Source organism: Gopherus flavomarginatus, chromosome 1 (assembly GCF_025201925.1).
Source record: "Gopherus flavomarginatus isolate rGopFla2 chromosome 1, rGopFla2.mat.asm, whole genome shotgun sequence".
Classification (NCBI taxonomy): Eukaryota; Metazoa; Chordata; order Testudines; family Testudinidae; genus Gopherus; species Gopherus flavomarginatus.
The window spans coordinates 349,237,306-349,256,488 of NC_066617.1; the positions used below are offsets into that span (position 1 = coordinate 349,237,306).

General features: G+C 42.4%; 1 protein-coding gene across 1 annotated transcript in view; it reads right to left on the minus strand.

Moving 5' to 3' along the window:
• TYR (tyrosinase) overlaps window positions 1-19,183 on the minus strand; it is a 73,590-nt gene that overhangs the window by 32,365 nt on the left and 22,042 nt on the right. Inside the window, exon 3 of the mRNA XM_050941686.1 lies at window positions 7,788-7,935. Coding sequence (XP_050797643.1) covers window positions 7,788-7,935 — 148 coding nt within the window. The remainder of the gene's footprint in view (window positions 1-7,787; window positions 7,936-19,183) is intronic.

Below are 19,183 nucleotides of genomic sequence, written 5' to 3' on the forward strand. Positions count from 1 at the left end.
AAGCAATGATATTTTTATGGTAAAAAATTTCAAATAACCCCCCTTTTTAGGAGTCGTCAGTAATTTTTTGGGGGTGTCATTGAATTTTTTGCAGAGGGGGAAGGAGGCTGTTGAAAACCCAAACCCAGAAATTTGGGGGGTTTTGGCTACCAATAAATTGAAAGTCTGGGGGTTTGGAATCTTCAGTTTTTTAACAAAAACCTGAAAAGTTTTGACAAAAATGGAAATTTGTTGATGAAAATTTCTGTTTTGTCAAAAAACTGTTTTCTATCAGGAGGAAAAAAAAAAACCCAAAGCAAAATGCGGCATTTCGAGCAGTCCTGGTTGTGAACAAGAAGTTCCAGTGCCTTCTGCTCATTATCCACTAATATCACGTGACAGCTTCTCCAAATGGGGTCCATCCTTTGAGTCCAGCCATTTCAAGAAAGGATGAAAGCCCTGATGAGTTATGTTCAGGCTTGCTTTGTGCTTATGACTTATGCCACTACTTAGGGGTCAGCAACAAAACCCTGTGGCCTGAGACCACTTCTGAAACTCCATTTCTAACACTGGATGCTTTGCTTGAATCATCCGCATAATACCAATTAATAATTGTTATGAATCACGTTTATTATATAAACATGCCTAGGGATCAACTAGTAGTGCCTAGGGGTCAACTAAGAGTGTAGTTTGTGATCCACTGTCAGATCCTTTTCTGCGGAACTCTTTCCTAGGAAATCATTTCCCATTTTGTATTTGTGGAATTGGTTATTTCTTCTCAAGTGGAGTACTTTGCATTAGTCCTTATTGAATTTCATTCTGTTATTTGAGACCATTACTCCAGTTTGTAAAGATCATTATGAATTCAATTCCTGTCCTCCAAAGCACTTGCAACCCCTGCTAGCTTGGTATCATCTTCAGACTTTATACATGTACTCTCTATGCCATTATCCAAATCATTTATGAATATATTGAATAGAATCAGGCCCAGGACAGATTGCTCTGAAATCCACTCAACGTGCCCTTCCAACTTGACTGTGAACCATTAATAACTACTCTCTAAGTACAGTTTTTCAACCAGTTGTACAACCACCTTATAGTAAGTTCATGCAGATCACCTGCTTTTAAAAATTAGAATCTGAGTTTGGTCCTTAGTTACCAACTAATGAGCAAATAATAGGTGAAGAACCCGATCCTGCATTGACAACAGAGATGCTGTGTGGGCACCAAGTTACTCCAATCTAGCTGTATAGGTGGGACTGAAGAAGGGACTGTATTGCTAAGTACCCCATTAGCATAAGGCTCATCTCAGACACATGATGTTCCACCTAAATCTGCTGCCCTTCCCCTTTTTATATCCTGCACACTTTCAGGTAGGGGAGAATGTGACTAGGAGATCCGCTATCACTCAGTATGGAAGAGCATCCGTAGTGCTTGTCAGAGAATTTCAGCCCTGCCTCCCAAGATCCCACCCACACTTGGGGTTGAACATGTCATGGCAGAAGACTGAGGTAGAGAACATCAGAGCTGGGCCACCAGAATCCCCCGGTGCAGGTGTAGTCAAGTTCCATGGACAAAGTTCGTGAATTAATCTACCTAGGCTACAAGCAGAGTGCAAATGGTTTCAGCAAACCGGACCTTCTTGGAATAATGGGTCTCAGCACTTCCTTTGTGAAGTCCATATCTCATCTTTGCACTGAGACAAAGTTCAGGATCTATCAAATCTGTATTGTTATATGAGTCAGAAATCTAAATCCGCTCTTAGAAGTGGACTTGGAGTGTCTAGCCAGCGCCAAATCCTGAAAATAAAGTGGTTTGGCTTTGATTGAAATGTCACAATCTCACAGAGATCTGGCCTTCCTCAATTGCTCATTATTTTCAAAAGTGGCATTGCTCTTTGACTGTCACCAGGATGGACAAAATCACCCCCAGCATATTGTGCTGTCAAACTTTATCAACACATGAAGGGATGCATGTCATGACATTACCTGATGCCATCTGCAGGGCCATGCCAGAGATTTGTGGAATCACAGGGTTGAGCCAGATCTGGGTACTTCACTACACAGTCCCTAGTGGAGCACCGTCAACCATGGTCACCCTGGCTGGTGCAACGGGTCCACAGTAGATTATACATGTTTGATGGTGCCTAGTGCTTTGCTTGCACTTGTTGGTAGACTCCACTCTACATTTGTGCTGGAGCAGAGCAACCATGCATATCCTGCTGTGCATCATGTGCCTCTATGTAAAATCAATTAAAATCCATCTATTGCCCTACTTCTGTGGCCCCCATAACCATAATAGTTGAGCACTTCATCATCATTAATGTATCTGTCCACACAGTAACCGTGTTAGATAGAGAGATATGATGCGGATCCTCAGGGTTATGCAGACATCTAACTTCCATTGATCCAAATTAGGCACCTGAATCACTTGTCCAAGTTCACACAGGGAATCTGGTGGAGTGGGGAATTGGACCTGAATCTCCTGAGGCTATCACCAAGGCTATCACCCAATGCACTGGACCATCCCTCCTCTCTGGAAAAAAGTTAAAGATATAGCACAGTTCTCTGCCTCTACGAGGATCTGAAGGTCGACAGCAGTGGTTGGTATCACTGTCTGTATATACCTACTTTCACTATAGGCATTTTGTTTTTTAAATCTCCCTTGTATAGGCCATTACCTCACAGGTCTCCTAATGTTTACTAAGTACTCCAGTGAGTAGGGAACTCCTATTGAAGTCTTTAGACAGAGAGGGTTAGAAATAGAAACCCACAGACCCAACACTGTAATTACAATCGGAGTTCTAATGCATTCTGACTGAAGCAAAAAAGTTGAGCTTGAGACAAAACTTTTCCCACAGCTGCAGTGATTATTGTTCTCTCTTTCTACACTATTCTTTGTATGCCCACCTGCCTCTCAGAAAAGGAATCCTCCACAGCCCTTAGACTACGTAGGAGAGGAACAGTTTATTAAATGTACTGTACTTACCTATCAGTCACCTACTTATTAATTACAACTAAAAGCATGATTCATCTGCCATGGATAAGGCTGCTAAATAACCCTAATCATGCTAATGTATTTTTTGTCACTTATGCAAAAGGCAGCATTATTACCATTAGCTGCAAGTGTTGGTAACATTTATTCTGCCACAGACAGTATGAGGTTGCACCATAGCTTTTACATTGTCTTCACAGTTGTGTGCGGTGATTTACTTTGTCAATACCAATAGGATCCCAGGATGTTTTCTTTGCAAAGTTTATCTTAGAAAATTGATAATTATTACAGTTTTTGAAAGTGCTCTTAATAACTAAGAGTGGGCCTATGCAACATGTAAGCCTTGATTTCAGTGAGACTGAAGTGATGCATAGGTCTTGTTCTGGTCCCACTGTGTGGGGTGAATTCCACCTGGGAGGACTCTGGCTGTAGGCATTTAATAAATTCTGAAATTATTGAAAGACTAGGCACTGGTCTTCTGCTCTGAGGATTGTGGTCTCATGTCAACCATCCTGTTAAATCTGTCCTGGGGCAGCTGGGATGGTCAGTAAGGAAATATGGGTTGCAGTGTGTGGAAGGCATCTCCTTCATCTTGCCGAACCAAGCACTTCCCCCTCTCGTGATGGCGGGCCTGGGATAAATTAGCCCCAGCCCACTCTGGCAGCATTCATCCTCCCCCTTTCTGTGCTCCTTTGGCCATATTCCCTGGGTAGGCCCCAGGGCAGGCCTAGAGGATGATCCTCCACCAAACAAAAGAGGAATAGTCCCATTAACACAAAACCAAAGGGTGATACCTTCCCCTGCCTCCTGGCTGGGGCTGGGTATTGCCCTGTAGTCTGCCCCAGGATATCAGTCCTTCCCCTCGCAGGTACTCAGGTTTGTCTGCTTCCCCTCCGGGAGAAGCTTACTTCCCTGCTGCCAGTAGCCTAGTAGCAGATCGTCTCTCTCTCCTGGTTTTAAAAGGTCTCAGGCAGCCCTTAACTGGATCTAGGTATTCCTAATTGACCCCATCTCAGCTTATAGGGAAAAGGGCCTTTAACATTCTAGAGCTAACATATATCTGCCTTCCCACACCGTCTTGCAGCTGTCGGATTTAGTCCGTGAGTCAGTGAGAAAGGGCCTGACTTTGTCACAAGTGTCTTTAGTACACAAGTGATTCTCAGCTTTATAGTTTCACCTCTTCCAGCCCAGCTAGCTGATTGATTTACTGAGCAGAATGATGTGTGGAAGAGGGCAGGGCTTGAGAAAACCACTCACCCTCATAAGCAGGAATTTTTCTGTGGGGGAGTGACATCAACTTTTGCAGAATTCATTTTAAAAGAAGAAAAATATATTTCTAGGGCCAGATCTTCATCTGGTGTAAATCTGACCTGGTTCCATTGATGTCCATGAAGCTATTTTAATTTACAACAATAGAGGAGCCCTCTGCTGCCTTCCCAAGTCTGCAGACAGACTATTCCAGTGTCTCTGCTGCTGCTCAGAGCTTCTACAAGTACAGCAAAAGGAGATCTGACCAGAATCTTGCTGTTTTCCATTGCTGCTATTCAGAACCATGTGGGCAGCCACATAGCTGATAAGAATTTGGTAAATTTCAACCTATTTTAAAAGCATTGCCCATCAGATATTTACGATTTTGCAGTTGTCTTTTGATTAACTGTCCATGGTTCTTTCTTGCTTGCTTTCTGGTCTTTACAAATGAATAGCAATACTATAGTACAAATATTTGTAGACACGTATATAAAAATATTTTGGCAAACAAAATATTTTACATTTTTAATTTCAGCTTCAAATCTTGGAAAGTCACAGAAATCACAGAAGTGTAGGGCAGGAGGGGACCTTGAGAGGTCATCAAGTCCTTTACTTTGCACTGAGGCAGGATCAAGTAAAACCATCCTGACAAGTGTTTGTCTAACCCGGGGATTGGCAACCTTTGGCATGCGGCTTGCCAGGGTAAGCAGGTTTGTTTACCGGCCGTGTCTACAGGTTCGACCAATTGCGGCTTCCACTGGCTCTGGTTCACTATTCCAGGAAGTGGTGCAGGATGAGGGATGTGCTGGCTGCCATTTCCCGCCACCCCCATTGGCCTGGAGCAGCAAACCGCAGCCAGTGGGAGCCACGATCAGCCAAATCTGCGGGTGCAGCAGGTAAACAAACCGGCCCGGCCCGCCAGGGGGCTTACCCTGTCAAGCCATGTGCAAGAGGTTGCCGATCCCTGGTCTAACCTGTTCTTAAAAACCTCCCATAACAAGGATTCTATAACCTCCTTTGAAAACCTATTTCAGACCATAACTAGTTAGAAAGTTTTTCCTAATATCTAACCTAAATCTCCCTCCTGTGAAGTAAGCAGATTTCTTCTTGTCCTACCTTCAGGGGACACAAAGAACCATTGAGCACTGTCCTCTTTATAACAGTCCTTAACCTATTTGAGAACTATCAGGTCCCTGCTCAGTCTATTTTTTTCTCAAGACTAAACTTGCCCAGTTTTTTAACCTTTCCTCATAGGTCATGATTTCTAAACCTGTTCTCATGTTTATTGCCGTCTTCTGGACTCTCTCCAATTTGTCCACATTCTTCTTAAAGTGTGGTGCCCAAAACTGGACACAGTACTCCATCTGAGTGCTGAGTAGAGCAGAACAATTTCCTGCTTCTTAAATACAACAGTCTTGTTAATACAACCCAGAATGATATTAGCCTTTTTTGCAACTGCATGTTAGGGACCAGGACATAGGTGGTCTAGCCTACTGGTCAGAGCAGGAGTCAGGTGTAGTGGTCAGAGCAGGCGTCCAGGTCAGGGAACTGAGTTGAGAGTCAGCAACTGAGTCAACTGCTGATTACCAGAGCCAAGGATCAAGCCAGAGTTGGCGTCAGAAGTCAGAGCTGGGGTTAGAGCCAGGAAGTGAGGCAAGGATCAGGCATGGAGCAGGAGCATGGTGGGAACTAGGAGAGAAGGAAGGGCCAGGAGTGGAGCAGAAATCAGGAGCAGGATTGGGTGTAGAATCCAGGCATGAGCAGGGTCTGCTGTTGCGGCTGCTGTGGTAAATCACCTAGTTGCTCAGACAACTTCCTGTGCTTCCTTCTGGCTTAATTAGCATGGCTGGACTAATTGGTGGAGCTGGTGAATCCTCCAATCAGCGCTTTTGTGCATGGTGCCTTGGCTGAGGCTGTGGTCCTGCTAGCTCCTTGGCCCTTGGGATTTCAGAAGACTTCAGGTGGCAGCCAGCATATGATGGCTGTCTGGGAACTTGCAGGCCTGCACATCTCATGTTGGCTCTTATATAGTCTGTGATCCATTGTAACTCCCGCAGATCTTTTTCTGCAGTACTACCATCTAGCCAGTTGTATTGTGTTTGTGCATTTGATTTTTCTTTCCTAAGTGTAGTACTTTGCATTTGTTTTTATTGAATTTCATCTGGTTGAATTTCATCAGTTTGACAGCAAACCATTGATAACTACTCTTTGAGAACAGTCTTTCAACCAGTTGTGCACCCACCTTACAGTAATTTCATCTAGACCATATTTCCCTAGTTTGCTTATGAGACTGTCATGCCAAAAGCCTTGCTAAAATCAAGATACATTATGTCAACAGCTTCCCTCCATCCACTAGGCCAGTAACATTGTCGAAGAAGGAAAATAATCCTTCTTTTAGCAAGTTTGTCCATTGTTTGCAGAACTGAGGTTCTTTTCCTGTTTCTAATGAACCTGGCTTCCTTCGGTTTGATTTTCTTTTTGCCTGCACAACTACAGCTCCTTTCTGTTCCAGCTGAAGACATTCACAGTTTTGTGCGCCACACTGAAAAGTTGGAATTTGACATTTTTGTTTATGAACAATCAATATGATTTTTTTTCTTGTGAATGATCGATTCAAACAAAATTAATATTTGGAATTGAGAGGAATTCCATCGGATCATAGCAATGTTAAAGTAAATCACATTTTTGACTCAGACTCCTTGACACTGAATAAGTTTCTATTCACCACAAAATCACTGAATTATTATTAATACATTTGTCTAGTTTTCAACACTCTTTTAATACGCAAAAAGAACAGGAGAACTTGTGGCACCTTAGAGACTAACACATTTATTTCGGCATAAGCTTTCGTGGGCTACAGCTCACTTCTTCGGATGCATAAAATGGAACACACAGACAGGAGATATTTATACATACAGAGAACATGAAAAGGTGGAAGTAGCCATACCAACTGTAAGAGTCCAAACAATTGAGATGAGCTATCATCAGCAGGAGAAAAAAAACCTTTGAAGTGATAACTGAGATGACCCATAGAAAGTGTGAGGAGAACTTAACATAGGGAAATAGATTCAATTAGAGTAATGACCCAATCATTCCCAGTCTCTGTTTAAACCTAAATTAATTGTATCTAATTTGCATATTAATTTGAGTTCAGCAGTCTCTTTTTTTGGAGTCTGTTTTTGAAGTTTTTTGGTTACAAAATTGTCACCTTCAAGTCTATCACTGAGTGATTACAGAGGTTGAAGTGTTCTCCCACTAGTTTTTGAATGTTATGATTCCTGATGTCAGATTTGTGTCCATTTATTCTTTTGTGTAGAGACTGTCTAGTTTGGCCAATGTACATGGCAGAGGGGCATTGCTTTTAATGCGGTGAACATTCATACAAGTATGAAAATTACAACATGATTTCTGTCAATTAGACTAAATTAGCGAAGAGCTCAGTTATCTATGTCCGAAAATATTGTAAGCTTAATAGCATCTAAATTATCTGAAGTTTGATACTAATGTAAAAAGCACATTTTAAATACACAAAACAGATCAGTTTTATGAGGAAAAGTCAAACTCACCTGTCAACAAAGGCATGGTGAAGGATAAAGATAGGATCATTAGCAGATCCTTGTACCTGGGACATTGAGCCATTCATATAGATGTGAAGTGCATTATGTAAACTGCTTTGAGACATGTTCGCTATTCCAGTCTGTGGATTGGCAAAGCCTATATGTGAAAAGGAAATCATACACTGATATGAAGATGTGCTTAATTATTCTTTCAGTAAAAAAGAAGCTCAAAGTACCTACTAATTAGATTTCATTTATGTTCAGCTCTTTAGTATAATACTAAGATAAATGTTTAAAGAAAGAACATTAGTATACTTGGAAAGCACATCAGAGATGACATTAGAAGAAACTAAATTAAAACTACTGCCATAAAACTAAAGCAACATGCCACTACATGAACTACTTAATTGATTTATATATTTAATTCTTTGTCCAATATTTCTGGCTATTAAAAAAGCATTATAAGATCCCAATCTTGCAAATATTTATGCATGTGAGTAACTTTATTCATATCAATATGAAATTTATTTGGGCCCAAACCTACTAAGGGAATTATTTAACTGACTTACTGTATCTCTGACAAATCACAGATAACTGGTGAAGCAGTAAAAGTCTGAGAAAGGAGATTGACCCTGGCAATTACTAGTCCATAAGCTGTTGTGTTTTGTGATACACTTAGACTGCAAGCTCTTTGGAGCAGGGATCATAGTTTTATTATGTGTGTACAGTGCTGAGCACTTTTCCCTGACTGGGGCCCTTAGGAACCACAACACTGCAAAAAATAGTAGTAGTAAAAGGATAGAACAAATAATTGGTGATGTCATCCCCTTCCATAATCAAACGTACAGGACAGGGCTCTGGGGAAAGAAGTCTCTTTGAGGATTTCCCTGAGGATTGGACTTTTAAAAGCCACAGGGCCCATCCCCAAACCCAGGAGACACTGGAGAATATGTGACACCTGGCCTCTACTCTAGGGGCCATGTGTCCCCATACTGGTTCTGGCCCTGGTAGCCTCTGGTGGTCCCTTCTGGCCTTAAACTCTATGAGCCCTGGCCTATCTTTCTGCTAGCACAGGTGATCCCTAGCCAGCAGGAGATCCATCAGAGTGTCAATACGGCACCGTATCGTCTCTTTCTGGGAGTCTCCATGGCTATGTCTACACTGCAATTAAAATCCCATGACTGGCCCATACCAGCTGACTCGATCTTGTGGGGCTCAGTCTAAGGGGCTGTTTGATTGTGGTGTAGACATTCGGGCTTGGGCTGCAGCCAGAGCTCTGGGACCTTTCCACCTCACAGGGTCCTAGAGCCCAGGCTCCAGCCTGAATCCAGGCATTTACATCACAATTAAAGAGCCCCTTAGCTCAAGCCCTGCCAGCCCGAGTCAGCTAGTACACGCCAGTCACAGCTTTTTAACTGCAGTGTAGACATACCTCATAGTGTCAGGGTTAGGATAATCTGTATAGGTCCTCCTGGGTCCTGTCCTGCTCATAAGGTTGGAGGACTTTCTAATTGCACAAACGCAAACATCTTTGCTCTGCCCCCTTCCCCACCTCCCTTCTGCACCCCTCCAGTTCAGACCCCTACTCGCTCTCCCCCACCCTCACTCCTTTTCACTGGGCTGGGGCAGGGGGTTGGGGTTCAGGAGGGGGTGCGGGCTCTGGGCTGGGGCTGGGGATGAGGGGTTTGGGGTGCAGGAGTGGGGTCTGGGCTGGGGCCAAGGGGTTTGGAGTGTGGGAACAGGCTCAGGACTGGTGCAGGGAGTTCAGGTGCAGGAGGGGGTGCAGGCAATGGCTGGGGGTGTGCGCTCTGGGGTGGAGCCATGGATGAGAGGTTTGGGGTGCAGAAGGGAGCTCAGGGCTGGGGCAAGGGTTTGGAGTGGAGGAGAGGGTGTGGGAGGAGGTTTCTATCTTGGGTAGGGGGTTGCGGTGCGGGTGGAGGTGCAGGGTCTAGGAGGGACTTAGGGTATGGTGGGGTTCTGATGTGGGGCAGGAGGTTCGGGGTGTGGGCAGCGCTTACCTCAGGCAGTTCCTGGTTGGTGGTGCAGCAGAGCTAAGGCAGGCTTCCTGCCTGCCCTGGCTCCACACTGCTCCCAGAAGCAGCTGCCATGTCCAACCCTTAGGCCAGGTGGCTCTGAGCAGTGTGTGGTACCCATGCGTGCATGTGCCTTTCCCAATGGGAACTGCAGAGCTGGTGCTGGGGGCAGGGGCAGCACGTGGAACTTCCCTGATCACCCCTGCGTGCTGGTCATTTCTGGGGATCTGCGCAGAGCCAGGGCAGGCAGGGAGGCTACTTTAGCCCCACTGCACTGTCAACCAGGCTTTTAACAGCCTGGTCAGTGGCACTGACTGGAGCCTCTAGGGTCCGTTTTTGACCAGGCATTCCAGTCGAAAACCGGATGCCTGGGAACCCTAGCTACCCACTGATGCTATAGTGGAGTATTACTGAGGTTGGTGTTTGTTTCTTTAACCTAGCCTACTATGCTTCTACTCTCTCTTCTGAATCACTCCTTAAAGCACTCTATCAGAACACACACAAATTCTAGGGCTCCCTGACACTGAAGTATATCAGAACAGACAGAAAATCTTTTAAAAATAAAAATGTAACAAAAATAGTGGAACTAACGAGATGCCTTCAGCGCTAAACTTCAGTGCTCCATCACTTTATTGTCACATCTCATCCCTGTCCGTACATTTTACACTGTAGATTGTAAATGTAGTAAGGCAGAAACCTTGTCTCTTTGTTTGTCCGGAAAGTGCCTTGCATGCTTTGAGAACAGCATAAATCATAATATCTCATAAGTGACCTGGGAGAGTATTTTATTATATCACGAAGCAGTAAAGTCATGGGGGAAGCAGAATGGTCTTGCACAGTGTTTCTCGATGACTGGTCCATGGACTGCTGTCGGTTCCTGAGAATTTCCTGACACAGGTTGGGGAAGGTAGCAAGCTGGTTCCTGGAATCAAAAAGGCTGCAAAACACTAATCTAGTGTATAGGGCCCTAAATGGGGATTTTGGAGACCTGGGTTCTACTCCCAGCTTTGGAATTTGATCTTTTTGTGTGGCCACTTCACCTCATTTGTCTGAGCCTTGTCTGTTAAGATTATAAAATCTTTTTGGGGTCAAGGTCTGTTTCTTACTATGTGAATGCATGGTGTCTGGTATAAATGGGGCCTTATTCTCATCTGAGGCCTCCGGGTATAAGTGCAGTGCTTCTTATAGAAGGAATAGTCCCTCTCCATATGACTAAAATTTTGAGCTCATTTCCAGTTGTTGAATTCTCACAATGATGTTGACAAATCGAAGGTCCTGGACATAGTAGGGGAGGAGTGGAATTACCTAAGGTGGTAGATAGGGAAATAATTAGTGATTGGATGAAATTAATATAGGGGGAATTTAGATCAGGAAAAGCTTCCTGATAGGAAAAATTAAGCTGAGGGGAAGTGATGGGAGCCACATCACTTAGAAATTTTAAAACTAGGTTGGACAAAACACTAGAAATGTGTTGTATGGGGCAATCTGGCATGGACAAAGAGGTATGTTCTGCTTCAGCCAGAAGTTATTGGGTTTGTTAGAATTACTGGTGAAATTTTATGGCATTTTTTTTTCAGGAGACCACACTAGATGATCCTAATAGTTCCTTTTGGTTTTAAAAGCTATTAATCTAGGTACTTAATAACATGGCAAGTTTCTTTCAGCTCTGACTTCTGTGAAATGGTTCTATGAAAATCAGCTGAAAAAGATCTACTAATGGATAAGACTTCAGACCCTTCACTTATATCGTACTACAGCTCATTATGGAGGGCAAGGTTGAAGGGAGACTGGTAGAGTACTATTTATATTGCTTCTAGAGTACACTGGCCAGGAAAACTAGATGTTCTGCACTAGTCTTAAAGAAGCTTTGACAAGTTTCAGCCCTAAAAATGTTAGCACTTGAGTTATCGTATGAACAGGGTTATACAGAATACGTCTGTATACTAAGATGCACTGAATCAGGGCAGCCTCTTCAGGGGGACATCTCCCAAAGAGCCAGTTTTGCCTAATGTGGACATTGTCATTCATACCAGCTACTGATTAACTGGTAGAGTCTTAGCACTAAAGGCTTAGGTCATGTTTAATACTAAACTGTGGGCTCTTAATGCGGAAGATTTCATATAAATATTAAAGGAGGAAGAAATAAAAATTAAATGCAGTGAATATCACTTTTACCAGTCTGCTTTTACACAGTACGACCTTTACTATGATTTCACTTGAATTCTTTTCAGACTTGTTTGAAAGGGTCTCAGGGCAACCATTTACTCCGGACAATGGGTGATGAACCAGGCTGAGCCAATTCAGAGGAATCTACAATACGAAAAGAATTTCGTAGCACTTAGGGAAAATTATATTTCCACGAGGAGGAGAGGGAGTGAATCTGTAATTCACCACTACGATAAATCTCAAAAGTTCTTGGAGGGAAGCCCCATTAGAACAAGATGTGCTAGAACCAGTAGTTATGGCTGGATCATATGTTATTGAGGACAATAGGATCTTTGCCAGTGATTTAAATTGGAGCTGAATAAAATTCTTAAAGTCCATTGCCTGGTTCTTCTCTTGCTCATAGCACTGTAAATCAAGAAATCAGTGGTTCAGTGGGATTGAACTGACCTCAGCGAAGCTGTGCCAATGTACACCAGTTGGAACTGTGGCCTAAAGTTTATTAGATTGAGCTGATAGTGCCACCTCAGTTGCCCAACACTTTCCATTATAATTCTATATATGCAGTCTTCATAAAGCATTCAAGTGTATCAGGTGTCTGTCTTTTAACAGATGCTATTTAATAATACTAACAACAGTCTAGCAGCAGAGATCAGGAAACTCCATATACCATCAGTCAGGGACACAGCTATATAAATATAGTGCAAGTCAAGTAGTGTCTTCCTTCTCTACTCCTCAATTGCTGCTGAATTGACATTTGGTAGATTTCAGAGTGTATTCAGGGCTTTGATAGTATTATCAACATTAATTACTGCAGTGATGCAGCAAATGTCCCATATATCATACCACCTCCTGCATTCTTTTGGTCTATTATTTAAAATCTGTGACACTCCTTAAGCTATTTAACTATTTTCAGGGTTATTGGATTTTATAAAGGCACTTAAGTAAAATTCACTTTGCACTATTTCCAAGTCAAGTGCTAAGGACATCAATCACTTTGAAGGTGGAATTTCACTATGTAAGGTGCATACCTGGGTCTCACTGGCTCTCACACATCTGGGGATGCACATTTGGGGATGAATGTGACTGTAAGAAGAATTCCATGGTGCAGAAAAGCGCACAGTCAAACTGATGTATCTATTTTAAATACATGAGAAGGGGAAAGTAAGGCTGCTATGGGCACTAATGTAGCATAGCTTCAAGGCTGTAGCTATGCCACTGTAACCCCATGGAGTAGATGCAGATTACAGCAACAGCGGGAGTCTTCCATCATCTGTAGGAACCAAGCAACCAGTAGCTAGGTCAACAGAAGCATTCTTCTATCTATCTAGCTGCTTCTACAATTGGGGTTAGGTTGGCATAACTACAGCATTCATGGGGGTGGATTTTTCACACCTCTGAGTGCCATAGTTATGTAGACCTAAGTTTTAAATGTACATCAGGCCCAAGATAAATAACATGATTCTAAGGGTCGGCTCTTCAGCAGATTATGGAAGATCCTGGCATTATACCAGTTTACGTAAGCTGAAGCTCTAGCCCTTAGTCATCTTTTTATAAGAGACATTTCAGGGCTAAATTCAGCAGTGCCTAATCCATCCTGTTTCAGCCAACACTCCCATTGGTTTCTGTTGGGATCTCGCTGGAGTGAGGAAGTCACAAGGACTGCAGAATTGCCCAAAGGAGCTATAGTCAACAAAAAGCTCAGAGCTGTCTGATTTGGACCATGTCATCCCCTCCACAGTGACTGTAAATGACTATTATGGAACTTCAGTGTGGGCCTGGACCCAACAGTCTCCCTGAAATGTGCCCTTGGTGATGACACTCCAGAGTTTGGCAACAGTCTCTGATTGCCGAGCACAAACTTATACCTCATTGTTCACAAGTTTGCCCCCCCTTTGTACTAAGCATATGCCAGGAGTGATGTTCATATAGGCTAGGGCTTAAAGTATGACAGCACTACTGACACCAAACCATAGACCGAAAAAAGTGCACATCTCTGCCTCGGACAGCTATAGTGATCCATTTTTGGTTTTAGGTGATGCATGTTAACAGCTAGATTTATATTCCATACTCTACCTGTGTGCCCCATATAATCAGGCATGTTTCCCAGGAAGAGCTAGCATTCACAAAAGCTTTTAAAGTGTTTGCCTCTCCTTTAAGGAGCATTGCACAACCTATCATTGACTTGTTATTTTTCAGTTCCATTGGATGGCCATTTCACCATGTGAGTGAACAGTTTGTGCTGTAAGTTCCTTTGGGTGGGGGTTTTATTGGCTGATGTTGAACTTGTGGTTGGTACTCCGATGTAACATACATTCTGTCAGCCTAAATAGTCGTCTTTTTAACTTAGCCATTGGATTGCCACTGATGTTGGTAGCTACATGTAACAATAATAACATCTAGCTCTTACACAGAGCTTTTCATTAGTAGATCTCACTGTTTTACAAAGGAGGTCACTTGCATTATCCCCATTTTGCAAAAGGGGAAACTGAGGCACTGGGACTTACTCAAGGTCACTCAACAAAAGAGGTGGGACTACAACCCTACTCCCCAGAGTTCTAGTTTACCAGTTTAATCACAAGATCACACCATAAACTTTATTCTAGCATATGATTACTCTGATACTTACCTCATACTGGTGTAAAGTAGGAGTCATTCTGCTGAAGTCAATGGGTTTGATCCTGAACTCCAGTTCCACTCATGTAGAACTGGAGTAACTCCATTGAAGTAAATGGAGTTATTCTGGATTTACAGTAACTGAAATAAGAATCTGACCCTACATACAGCAAGTTTGTATCGGTATAAAAGCTGAATAAGATCAGAACCAGACCCTAAGTATCTGGGCTCTAGAGTTCTTGTAAAGCCGCGAGGGTAGCAGGTATCTTGTAATGCAGTGGCAGAGGAGATGACACTGTGTTGTCCTGTGAATTCATAAGCAGAAGAAACAGGCTGGACTCTTCAAAATAAGGCTTTAAATAAGAGCTACATAAGATAACAGAGACTGAAGCTGCTACTAGACTGTTTCCAACAGGTTCTCACTAGCACCAATCCAGTTCTCTCTAACATGTTTTGCTCTTAAAGGTACAGTGCATACTCCTAACATCTCCCCTTTCCAGCAAAAGCAATTCCAAATAATTTAGCGTACATACCAACTGTTTCTCTACAGATAGCACAACATCTCAACTTTGTTAGCAGCGCTCAATGAGCCTTTCAGATGCCCTGCACAGTCTATCAGATCTGTGAGACTCCACTTTCGGTCCATGCACTAGCTGGCTCAGCAAACTGCTCTGGTTTCTGGTCCAAAAGATCCTCAGTGGTTTCCTCAGTGCTTTGTCCTGTAGCTGTCAGTGAATTATCTGCCTCCTTATCTCCCTCTTCTTCAGAAAGATGTTGCAGATGTCTCCTGCTCCTCTGAAAAGTATGTCTGTCAGGAATCTATATCTGATCAGATCATGGGGTGACCTCATGAGTCACTACTGCCCTCTGTGCCCAGCAAGTACCATCATGAATCCGCACAGCATCTCTGAGCTTCAACAGCTCTAACGGACACTGTGACAGAGGCTCCAGCATCTTTATTTACACTTACGTTGCTTATACACATCTAAGTCAATATTGCCATTAAGGGTTGCTACTAAGTTAGGGAGTCTGGTTCTCAACTTCCTGCCAAACAATATCTCTGCAGGTGACAGTCCATGACTCACTGGTGCTGCTCAATAGTTCAATATAGCCAAATATGGATCTGTACCTATGTGAGTGATCTTTTTCAAAAGTCATTTAACAATTTTCACACCATTCTCTCTAAGGCCATTGGGTTGAGGATATTTGGGACTTGAAGGTACATGATTAAACCCATACTCTCTAGCTAATTTTTTAAATTAATGTCTATCAAACTGTGGACCATTATTAGACATGATAACTTCAGGGATTCCATGCACATCATAACATGTTTTGATGTGATTTTTTTTTTAAGAAAACAACCTTGGGATAATGAGAATAATAATCCAAAACCAAAATAATCCAAAAGTTTTTACCTGCATATGCAAAGAAATCTGCACCAACTTTAGACCATGCCCTGAACTGTTCATTGTTTATAAGCATAGACTGTTTTTCCTGTTCAGGTTGATATTTTCGACCTTTTGCACATTTGAACATTTTCTTTATCTTCATTTGTGGCCAGCACAGTATCTCTCTGGCTCTGTGTTTACATTTCTCCATGCCCAAGTGTCCTTAATGTATTCTTGTGAGCATGTCAGCTTGTAACATCTTAGGCACTACTGTTCTATATCCTAAACAAAATGCCATCAATAACAGGCAGTTCTGCTTTGAACTCCATATGCCACCCCCCAGCCCACACATAGCCTATGACTTCCAGGGTTTAAGAAGATTGCTATTTTCTGCTGATCTTCTTTCACACCAAAGCCAGCTTGAATCTCTTCCAGGAGTCTGCTGCAGTACCTGAGAGTTTCAACTCCGTGGGGATTTTTAGTTGCTCCACCTCTACCATGACTCCTTTTCTCCCTCACCGCAGTGCTTTCTGGTACCATGTGGTGTCTTTCGAATTCATAAGAAGGAAAAACAGGCTGGACTCTAAGTAGTAAGGCTTGATTAGAACTTCCCAGTTTTCAGTCTGGTGAAGCTGCTGCTAGACAGCTTCCAACCACATCTCCCCACTAGCACCAGTCCAGTTCCCTCTAACACAATGGTTCCCAACCTTTTCTCTACTGCGGCACACCTTGATACCTTTAATTATTTTGAGCCACACCACCATATTGTCTGCAAATGAACTTGCCTTTTTGTTGCCTCGGTTTACCGCCCTTGCCATTCACTGTCTGTATGATAAAGTTAATGATGGTAACATTAGAATGTTAACATTTATTGTACAAACTGCGACAAGTATTTTCAGTCAACTCACGCATTCATACCAACAAGATGCCAAATAAAAATAAATTGTTTTAATATATGATGAACAAAAAATAATACAGAAGTTGTACCAATCAATAAACATCAGCTAAGGATATTATTATGTATCAAGACTTATGGCATTACCTTTTCATCTTTGAGGCACTTCGTCTTCTTTTGGATGGCTTTGGAAGTGAACAATATCAAATGCCGAACTCCAAGTCAGAGATCCAAGCCAAGCACTGTCTGACATAGAATGGAACTCTGAATTCAATAAACAAAGAAGTGCTGCACTCTGTGATTTGGATGACTACAAATTATATACACAATTAAAAATAAATAACAAAAAAACTTTCGAGACGTCTGAGCTTGTCTTGATGTGCAGTCTTTAACTCTCAGAGGAAACGTGGACAGTGCCTCTCTGAGCTCTTGATCCACCAACCACAGACATTCTTTGTTTCTTCCTGATGTAATTCAGGCTTGGAATATTTAACTTGCACAGGTATGTTGTTGAAAAGGGCAACAGGCTGGAGGCAGCATGGTCACAGATTACAGGATATTTGCCTCCTACCTTCCACGAAAAAGAGTCTAATGGTCTATCATCAAACTTTATTTTCAAAGTGTGGTCCATCTTTAATTTGTCACACTGACCCCAAGCCATTATTGTAACATTCTTAGTGCTTTGTGTTGCAGAGGAACTCCAAGGATTTTGGACCCAGTCTGTATTAATAGAAGGAAAATATGAACTGATTTTTTCTTCCAGACTTTTCAAATGCTCAGAAATGACATTGACCAAATTACTGCCAGCAGGATCTGCTGCATTTGTCAAGAGGAACATTTCTATTGTTCCTTTTGCTACTTTTTCACACCAGAAGGCTAACTTAGACCTAAACCCATGCTGTGCTGGAGAGAAGATGCCTGGTTTCACCTGGCATTTTCCTGTTCAGTTCATTGAGACAGCAGAAACTATCAATCAGGTAGGCAAGCTTTGGGCAACATGTACATAGATTTGATTGCTGATGTGCCATTGATTTCTCCACAGTTAGGACAATTTTGATCTCCTCTCTCAGCTCATACAAGTGTGAGAGAACTTTTCCATGGGAAAGCCAGCGTATTTCAGTGTGCAAAAGTAAACTTGGGTGCTCCACTCCTGTTTGCTTACACAGCAAGGCGAAAAGGCATGATTTTAAGGGCTGGGATTTTATAAAGTTCACTATTTTTAGTGCTCCATCCAACACTAACAACAGTTTTTTTGGCAGTGTTTTGGTGACGAGAGCTTCACAGTGCCGGAAACAGTGGCTCACCAACATGGGGTTTTGTTCCCTCACCTTGCTTACAAACCCCTTCACTTTGTCAGTCATGGAGGCTGCTCCATTGGTGCAAACGCTGATACAATTTTTCCAGTGAAGTTCTCTTTCCTCAAAGTAGACTGTTGTCACACTGAGTATTTCCCTTCTAGTCATGTGACCTGGCATTTTTTTTGCAAAACAAAACCTTTTCTTTGATAATATCTCCATCAACGTACCTTGCATTAGCCAAACATTGAGCATGGCCACAGATATCTGTCAATTCGTCAAGCTTTCTGCTTGATTTTAATTTTTCTTGGACCACCATCTCAATAACACTGGCATGTCATCAGTGCAGTGACGTATGTTATCTGAAAGCAGAACTTTTTCAATTTCCTTGGCTGCATATGCACCTAACGATTACTCTCATGATTTCTTTGCATGCTGGTAAAATTGATGTTTCTGCGATTGTATGTGGCTTTTTTGCCTTTTCTACAAGCTCAGTGGCCACATATCTTGCTTCCAGCACTTTGTCAGAAACAACTGCACAGTCGATCACCAATCATGCTTGATTTTCATTCTGATCCCTCAAATGCATAAAAAAACATGTCTTCTTTGGCAAGGGATAAATGTTTGCTTGTAAGGTGTCATTTTAACTTACTTGGTACCATGGCATGGTTTGAGAGTTTCTCCCTGCACGCAAGACATTGTGGAAGAGGGCAAGATGGTTCCCCTGTAGACTAAAATCCTTATTGCAGATAGCTCTCACAGAAGTGTTGCTTCACTAATTTCACTTTTAGTTTTATGTTCATCCCTGCAAGTAGAGGTAGAACAGCCAAAATCTTTTTCCTTCAAATATTTGTCCATTTTTGGGTCATAAATTGAAATTCAATGCTGTCACTGTTGAGATTTGTAAGATCTGAAAAGCACACTGACCACCATTTGATTCCCATAACATCAAGTTCATATGAGTGTAGACTCAATGTTACGCTATCATAGGCCATTCTTAATGTGCATTCATGAG